Source organism: Triticum dicoccoides, chromosome 7B, assembly GCF_002162155.2.
Source record: "Triticum dicoccoides isolate Atlit2015 ecotype Zavitan chromosome 7B, WEW_v2.0, whole genome shotgun sequence".
In the NCBI taxonomy this organism is placed as follows: domain Eukaryota; kingdom Viridiplantae; phylum Streptophyta; class Magnoliopsida; order Poales; family Poaceae; genus Triticum; species Triticum dicoccoides.
Genome location: NC_041393.1, coordinates 514,056,122 through 514,063,672, shown reverse-complemented (window position 1 = coordinate 514,063,672; position 7,551 = coordinate 514,056,122). Strand labels below are relative to the sequence as shown.

The following is a 7,551-nucleotide window of genomic DNA, read 5'->3' as shown; positions in this document are numbered from 1 at the left end:
TCGCCGGTGCGGGGGGAACTTGTATAGGGGGGGAGGGGGGGCGAGGGGACCTGCACGGGATTGGGCTGGCCGGCGGCGGGATCCGAGGAAGGAAGAAGAGGGCCAGCAGCGCGCTAGGCTGAGAGAGAAAAGAGGGGATCGGGAGCAGATCTGGTGGCGCGGATCCGAGAAGATCTGGCCGAGGGCAGCCGGATGCGCTGATTCCCATGGCGGCGGCGCCCTGGGAGGTCTCCGGCCGGCGAAGCTTGGCCATGGCAGCGGAGAGAGAGAGAGACAAGCGACGGGAAGAAGAGAAACAGGAGGGAGAAGACGCACGTGGGCGGGCCCTCCATCCTACGTGTCGCTAGGTGAGTCGCTCGGTACGTTCACGCGTGGACGCGACCGGCCGAAGCTTCGGCCGGTGCCCCGTCGTGAAACGTTTCCCTTTTTATATGACGGGTTATGCAAAGTGGCACTCACTGGTAGCCTGTTGTGATAATTTTTTCTTTTTTCTTCTTTTTTACTTCTTTTTAGATGAAGGTGAGGATTTTTTTTAATGTTTTTCTAGACGGGGCGAGGACTCTATGTATTTTTTAAAATGGAAATGTGCGCACAGCCAAGCGGCGCCGCAGGGTGACGCCCCAATCACTAGTTGGCATAAAATGAAGCAATTTGACAAGTCTTCAGAGGTTAGGAAAGTATTTTGGTAGCCAACCAATTTGCAGCCAAATTTTGGTAACCAACCTAAACCAATCATGCTCAAGTCACAAAAATGTTGCAAAAAAGAAAAAAAACTTTCACCATGCCAGCCTCCTTGTGAAATCTACAAATTGAAGTCACCCATCTCAAGGAGATGGACGTCGTACGTTGTCAGGGCATTTTTTGCCCCTACCGATTCCTTTTTTTTTAGGCAACCTCGCAAGACATTTTATTAAACCATCACACCGTTTACATGGACGAAAGGAATCTCATCCGGCTGGGCCCGTACCGATTCCTAATAGCTATTGCCTACGCGCTGGTGACGGCGGGCCAGCCCATTAGTTGTCTGTCGCGCGCGATGCCTTCACTCCTTGCGTGTCAGATTGCTGTTTCGGTCCACATAGTTTCCACATAGTCTGGTTTTCTTTGTTTTATTTATTTTTTTCTTTGTATTTTCCCACCAGTTTTCTTCGTTTCCCCCTCTTTCTTCACTATGTTTTCGGTTTTTCTTTGTTTTTGACGGTTTATTTTTATTATTTATACTTTGATTTCCTTTTATTTCTTTCTTGCTTTTTTGTTTCTTCTCTTTTCTTTACTTTTTGTCGGTTTTCTTTTTTTTTGTTTTTTGAAAATTTATACTTCCTTTTTCATACAGGTTGTATGTTTTACTTATACATGCAACATATTTTTATACACATTTAACATTTTTTAAAATACATGTTTAAACTTTTTTTCAAACATGTTTTGAATATATTTTTCAGAATACTTGTCCAACGTTTTTTAAATACATTTTGAAACATTTTCCAAATGATCTGAAAATATATTTTTGAACTATGCAAACATTCTTGTATATTGTACATTTTTATTTATTAAAATGTCACAAACAGATTTTGAAACTTGTGTGTATTTTTTAAAACATGATATACATTCTTTTGAATGTACATAACAGTTTTTCTAATATAAACGATTTTTTTACATTGTATAATCATTTTCTAAAATTTTCACCTACGGTTTTTTGAAATGTGAGACATTTCTTAATTGTCGTAAATATTTGTCTCGTACACATGACTACCATTTTTTGTACACATGATTTAACATTTTTAGTACACATGATAAATATTTCTATTTTTCATTCATGTTGTACATTTTTTGTATACATCAGAAACATTTGTTTCCAAATGTTTAATATTTTTCTCCACACGTTTAACATTTTTTCAAATGCAAGATTTACATTTTCCAAAATTATATGTTAAGTGTTTATTATATATATATATATAATATTTCTAAATATAAACAAATTAAAATAAACAAAGAAGAAATGTGAAGGAATAGCCTAAAACAAAAATAAAAAGTATGCACAAGTTCATCCTGACATTAGTTTGACGTGGTAAGTGGTTACTGGCCAGCCCAGTTCGGGCTGGAGCCTTGGGTCGGCGTCGTTTTGTGTGGGCTCCGGGATGACCTTAGCCTCATGACCATGTATCCACCAGCTCAGAAATTTCGGCAAATCCTATTTGATGCTAATTGCGTCAATTTGCTGACATAGCGTATTACTCCCTCCGTCCGAAAATACTTGTTATCAAAATGGATAAAAAGAAATGTATCTAGAACTAAAATACATCTAGAATTCTAGATACATCCTCTTTTATCCATTTTAATAAAAAGTATTTCCGGACTATTTCAGTTCTGGAAAGCTTCTAGAAGGTTATTTTTTTGTATTTTCACAATTTCCAAAAAAAATTCATATTTTTTAAAACTTGCAAAAAGTTTGAAGAAAGTTTCCTCGTTATTAAAAAATGTCCACCAACTAAACACATGTTCATATTTTAAAAAACTGTTCACAAAAGTATTAAAAATCACGTTTTTACAAAAATATTCTCAAATTACAAATAGTGTTCACTTTTGAAAACAGTTAAATACTATATTGAAAATAAAATACAAAAAGTGACTGAAAACCTGTGAAACAAAAACCCACTTGCTTTTGGAAGAAAACATTTCCATGTAGGAGAAAACTTCTAGCTAGCTACATGAAGCGCTGGCTCGTTCGCTAATATGGGCCGACCCAGTCAGGGGATGCTCTGTGTGTTTTTCCGTCATTTTGAACGGTTCAACTAGCTCGACCAATTCAGTGGATCCCTAGCCAAGGTGAATGTCCATGTTGCGCTCATGAGGTGTGCTAGCATGGGGTCTGCTGCCCCAATCGTAGAGATCATAACGACACGTCTTTTGGAGCTTCGACTATCATAACAAAGGGAATCATTGACCCTGTGATAGTCAAAGCACTTGTAGTTAGAGAAGCTTTGGTTCTCTTAGAGGACCTAAATTTGCAATGGGTCCATGCCACGTCGGACTGCAAGGTGGTGGTAGACGACATAAAAAACCAGAGTGCGGCTGTATACAAAGCTATTAGACATGAAATCATAGAGTACTATGGTAGTTCTAATTTGTGTAATTTTGTTCCTGAGTTTAGTAGTTCGAATTTTGAGGCTCATAATCTAGCAAAGCATGCTACATTTAGGGGTAAGCCGCCATGTCTGGTTAGGCGTACCCGGTGATCTTTATTCGCCGGTGTAAACATTGTGACGAGATTTTTTGAGAAAAAATCCCTGAAATTTCGTCGTATATCTCATACCATTCGAAAGGAAATAATATTCGTAAGACATAATTAAGCATGATGTCACTTTCTGTACAACTCTCCCCAGCAAAACCCCTCTGTTACAATCTATCAAACTGCATGTACACTATACCTCTCAACTGAACCTGCCATGTTCCTAGAGCTATAGAAAATATTACAAGTTAAAGTTATGCACAAAAGAACGAAACAAATAGCTGCAAAAAAGAAGAATGGCCATCGTGTCATCAGAAACAGAAAATTCAGAAGTCGACGCTGCCGTCGTCATCGGCCCTGCACATGCACCCGGGCGTCCTGGGCTGCCGGTAGACGGTCCGGCCCCTGGGCCGGGCGCGGACCCGCTTGTACTCGTCCACCATGGTCCTCACCCTCTTCTGGAACCCGGCCCACTCGATGCCGCCCTCCTCGGACAGGATCTGCGCGTACCGCTTCCGGTTGGGGTGCAGCGTCGGCGCGCGGCCCCTGCCGTGGTACACGCGGTGCCCCGACACGAGAGACGACAGCTGGCTGCCGGAGTCCGTCACCGCGAACACGTCCGACGAGGCGCACGCGATGAAGTCCAGCGCCGCGAGCTGCAATGGCGGTCAGTTGGTCCCGTCAGTCGGCAGAGTTGAGAGTTAGGGGCCGTTCGGAATCCCACCAGCTCCGGAGAGCTGCGGAGCCAGTAAACTGGCACTCCGCAAATTTCAACTATAACTCCACCAGCTCCGGGAGTGGAGCTGTGGAGCAGAGTACCTCCGAAGAGGGCCTTAATATTCAGAAACTGTCGCGAGAAAAATGATTGGATCGTTTACCCGGGAGGAGAAGTTCTTGAGCGGCGCGAGCTCGTCGGAGGAGAGGATGTCTTCCTTGGTGACCAGGTTCGGGTAGAGCCGCGTGAGAGGGCGCAGCCGTGTCGCGCCGCCGTATATCTGCGACCCGGCCACGTAGATGAACGTCCCGCGGTCGTAGCCGAGCGCGGCGAGGATGAGCCCGGCTTCCTCAGGCGTCAGCGGGCACCTCCCCTGGCTCCGCAGGTCCTCCGGCGACGCCGTGCTGGCGATACACAATAAAATCACCGCAGCAACATAATGTCAGCGTAGAACAGCGTGATCAGCCAGCATAGCATGCGGCAATGGCGACGTGCGCGCTTACGTGTTCCGGAGGCGCGTCACGAGGGCCGGGAAGTGGGTCTCCCTGAAGGCCTGCAGTTCCCTCCTCTCATCGTCGCCGCCGCCGAACTCGCAGAGGGAGTAGGCGACCATGTCCATCTCGAACCTCATGTGCAGAGCGAGGTACCTGCTCGGCCCGCCGACGTTGTCGGTGCGCTTATCCCCGAACGGCTGGTCCAGCATGTTGCTTCCGAAGAGCTGCTTGTCCATCTCCGTCTGCATCGCGCTCACCCCCCGCAGCCGCTGGACCAGCAGCGAGCCCAGCTTCTGGATCTCGGGGGCGAACTTGAGAGCGTGGAAGTTGCATCTGCATCGCAGCCTCTGCAAAGCCAAACAAACATCTGATGATGAAACAACAGGGCGTGTTGATGACAGTGGTGCATTGTATGTACATTGTTCATCGGTTCATCTGATAAATAATGCCAAGGGGGATGAAATGTTACCTGCAGATCGGCAGGCACCGAGTCGAAGCCGAGCCGGTTGCCGAATCCGAGGAAATGAACGACGCCATTTTTCTGAAGAACGGGAAGTGCAGTTCTGATGAATTCAGATGGTTCAGCCTCTTTCGAGATGTCGTTATCGGTGATCTGTGATAGAGGGGACGAGTGAGATGAATAAACGGGACTGAAGAAACAAAACAGTCTGAACTTTTAGGACGTGGGTTCAGGCACTGACTTGGCTACCGATTGCCTCGAGATCCAGCGACTGAAGATGGTGTGGTAAATCTTTCACGATGAGCACATCGTTCTTCATGTAGTTCAGGAAGTAGTCTTCCTGGTAGATGTCACCGAACTGACTGGTAGAAAAGGAGAAATTCAGTTAACTCTACAGTTTGATGAATGCCTACTAATGTTGGAGAAAAAATGAGTAACTACTACAAGTACGTACTCGTATTTGTCACACGGTTCAGTTAAAAGTTCTAACCTTTTGTCCTTCCACACGCTGCTGTGAAGAAACCGGGGCAGAACTAGCGTGGCATTAAGCAGAGCTGCAACCACAACGGCATTGCACACCTGGAAGAATGAAGCTCGTTTAGGGGCTAAATACGTATCGAAACAGAACTGATCTTGTGGGGATCCAAGCACTATATCCTTACGGCGACACGCTGCTGGTTCAGGCCACCGTTTGCGCTGATCAGAATGAAGCCATTGTTGTTCTCGCTAGGCTCTGAGATCAACCAAATTCAGTGTCAGGCAGCAAAAAAACTAGAAAAGTGAAGTAGGAGTAACTATTTGGACTTGCTTGAATGAAGCTTCACCTTCTTCCAAGGTGTATTTGGCGGCACAGGGCGTCCATTTGCGCGCCTGTTTGTAGGGTTCCTCCCATAATGCGAAATTTCCACTATCTGACTCGTTCTGCACTGGCAGGAAGGGAAAGGTGCAGCATCAGTAAAAGTAACAGATATACCAAGTTCCCAAATACAGTTTCAGAAAGTAACTAGTGGTAATGGCTATGATGTCTGAATCAAACCTTCGAGGTGGCCAAAGTTGCCATCTGTAAAAGTCTTTCATGCATTATCTGCTCCGACTGCTCCTTCCTGACGAAATTCTGCTTGAGCTCCTTCTTTCACAGAAATGGATTCATCAGGTCGACAGAACAGGTGAAGAAATTCAAAATGTTTAGGTCAGTCTGCGACGGTATGAACGAGCACAGCCATCGTAAAATCGGAGAGGAAGATCAAATTCAGACGCGATAGAAAAGAAAACCCAGGGGCATCAGAGATATGCACGTGATCATGATCGAACATGCGTTTTTTTTTCTGAATTTGATCGGAGGCGGCAGCATATGCATACCTGGAGGCCCCTGAAGTTGACGGAGATGGCGCCGTTCCGGAACTGCACCTGATGAAGCGCGGACATGACGAGGGAGGCGGCGAGCAGGAGGCAGCCCATGACCCCGACCACCACGGCGAACACCCTGAGGTGCCACGAGGTGACGTTGGCGCCGCCCCTGGCCGCCTTCCCCTGCCGCAGCCTCCCGATGTTGGTCGCGCCGACCCTGCCCTCGCTGCCGCCCGTCTGACCGACGACGGCGACGTAAGGGCCGTCCATCTCCGCCGCCCGGTCGATCAAGAACGCGCCACCATTACGCTCCGGGCGCGTCTCCATTGGTGGCCTGTCGTAGACGGGGAGGTGCCTCCAAGTCCAGCAACACGGCAACTACGGCCCCATCTATGGCTGTTGAACTATTCTTTTCTTTTGACCTGCGCTCCATGGACGGACGGACGGACGGACGGACGGGCAACGTGGGCATCCAGCGATCCCCCGTACGGGCTCAGAGTAGTATAGAGCGGTAGGTCAAACGAGGCGCTGCTGCCGCGGCTTCCATTCGCTGTGTCCCTCCCGATCGGTGCAACCACCGGGCCGGCAGGGCAGGTAAAGAATGATAGGGCGATGATCCCCGATCCGGATAAAGAAATGGGGCGGGATTAAAAAACCGGTGGAGGGGATCGACGTAACGTGAGGAGAGGACGACCCGCCGGCATCTCGATCGTCCTATATACCGGCGTGGTGATCGCGGCCAGGTGGCGGCGTGGTGGGACGGAGATCGCGTATCGGGACGGGGAGGTGTTTCGTAGAAGCGAAGAGAGGTTTCTGTTGGACGCTTGTTTGTTTGGTGATTCGATGATTGATTTGATGATGACGGCGGAAAAGGGCGACGGAGTCGGTAGCCGGCCGCCCGCGGTTGGTTGGCGCACGAGTACAGATTTGGGTTTCTTGTGCGGTCCGGTTCCTTTTTCCTGCTATTTTTTGTCCTCGCATACTGTGGATATGCTCGTATTTCTAACCGATCTTCAATAAGATCGTAGGGGATGATAAATTCGGTTATCCTCTCTTAGAGCATTTTTTTAACACGGTACAGACGCAAGCGCTTATATACACGTGCATACACTCACCCCTATGAACGCACACACGCACACCCTATCCCTATGAGCACCCCCGAAAGACTGAGCCGGCATATTATCTTGAAATTTATGAAGTCACGGTAGGCACCTCGTCGTCGACGGAAATGTCTCCTCCCACTGAATGCGCATCGCCGGAAGTACTGAAATAAATCCAGGCATAAATGCGAGCACCAGAATTTGAACCC

General features: G+C 47.4%; 1 protein-coding gene across 2 annotated transcripts; it reads right to left on the bottom strand.

Moving 5' to 3' along the window:
- Positions 1-3,316: 3,316 nt before the first annotated feature.
- On the bottom strand, positions 3,317-7,003 carry LOC119341050 (O-fucosyltransferase 8-like). 2 transcript variants are annotated; one of them, XM_037612947.1, is made up of 10 exons: positions 6,255-7,003; positions 5,932-6,024; positions 5,720-5,816; positions 5,558-5,628; positions 5,386-5,474; positions 5,137-5,257; positions 4,905-5,048; positions 4,445-4,782; positions 4,105-4,345; positions 3,317-3,882 (listed from the first exon to the last, which is right to left on the bottom strand). In XM_037612947.1, the coding sequence occupies exons 1-10, from the start codon at positions 6,567-6,569 to the stop codon at positions 3,553-3,555; spliced, it is 1,839 nt and encodes a 612-aa protein (XP_037468844.1). In that variant the 5' UTR covers positions 6,570-7,003; the 3' UTR covers positions 3,317-3,552. The 2 variants fall into 2 exon arrangements, with proteins under 2 accessions (XP_037468844.1, XP_037468845.1); XM_037612948.1 differs by having other exon boundaries at positions 5,932-6,021; positions 6,255-7,002.
- Between the last annotated feature and the right edge of the window lie 548 nt (positions 7,004-7,551).

Coding starts and splice junctions, on each gene's coding strand:
- LOC119341050 (XM_037612947.1), bottom strand. CDS start 6,569: ATGGAGACGCGCCCGGAGCGTAATGGTGGCGCGTTCTTGATCGACCGG. Junction 5,629..5,719: donor CAAATACACCTTGGAAGAAG/GTGAAGCTTCAT, acceptor GGTTGATCTCAG/AGCCTAGCGAGAACAACAAT. Junction 5,258..5,385: donor AGCGTGTGGAAGGACAAAAG/GTTAGAACTTTT, acceptor CTTTTCTACCAG/TCAGTTCGGTGACATCTACC.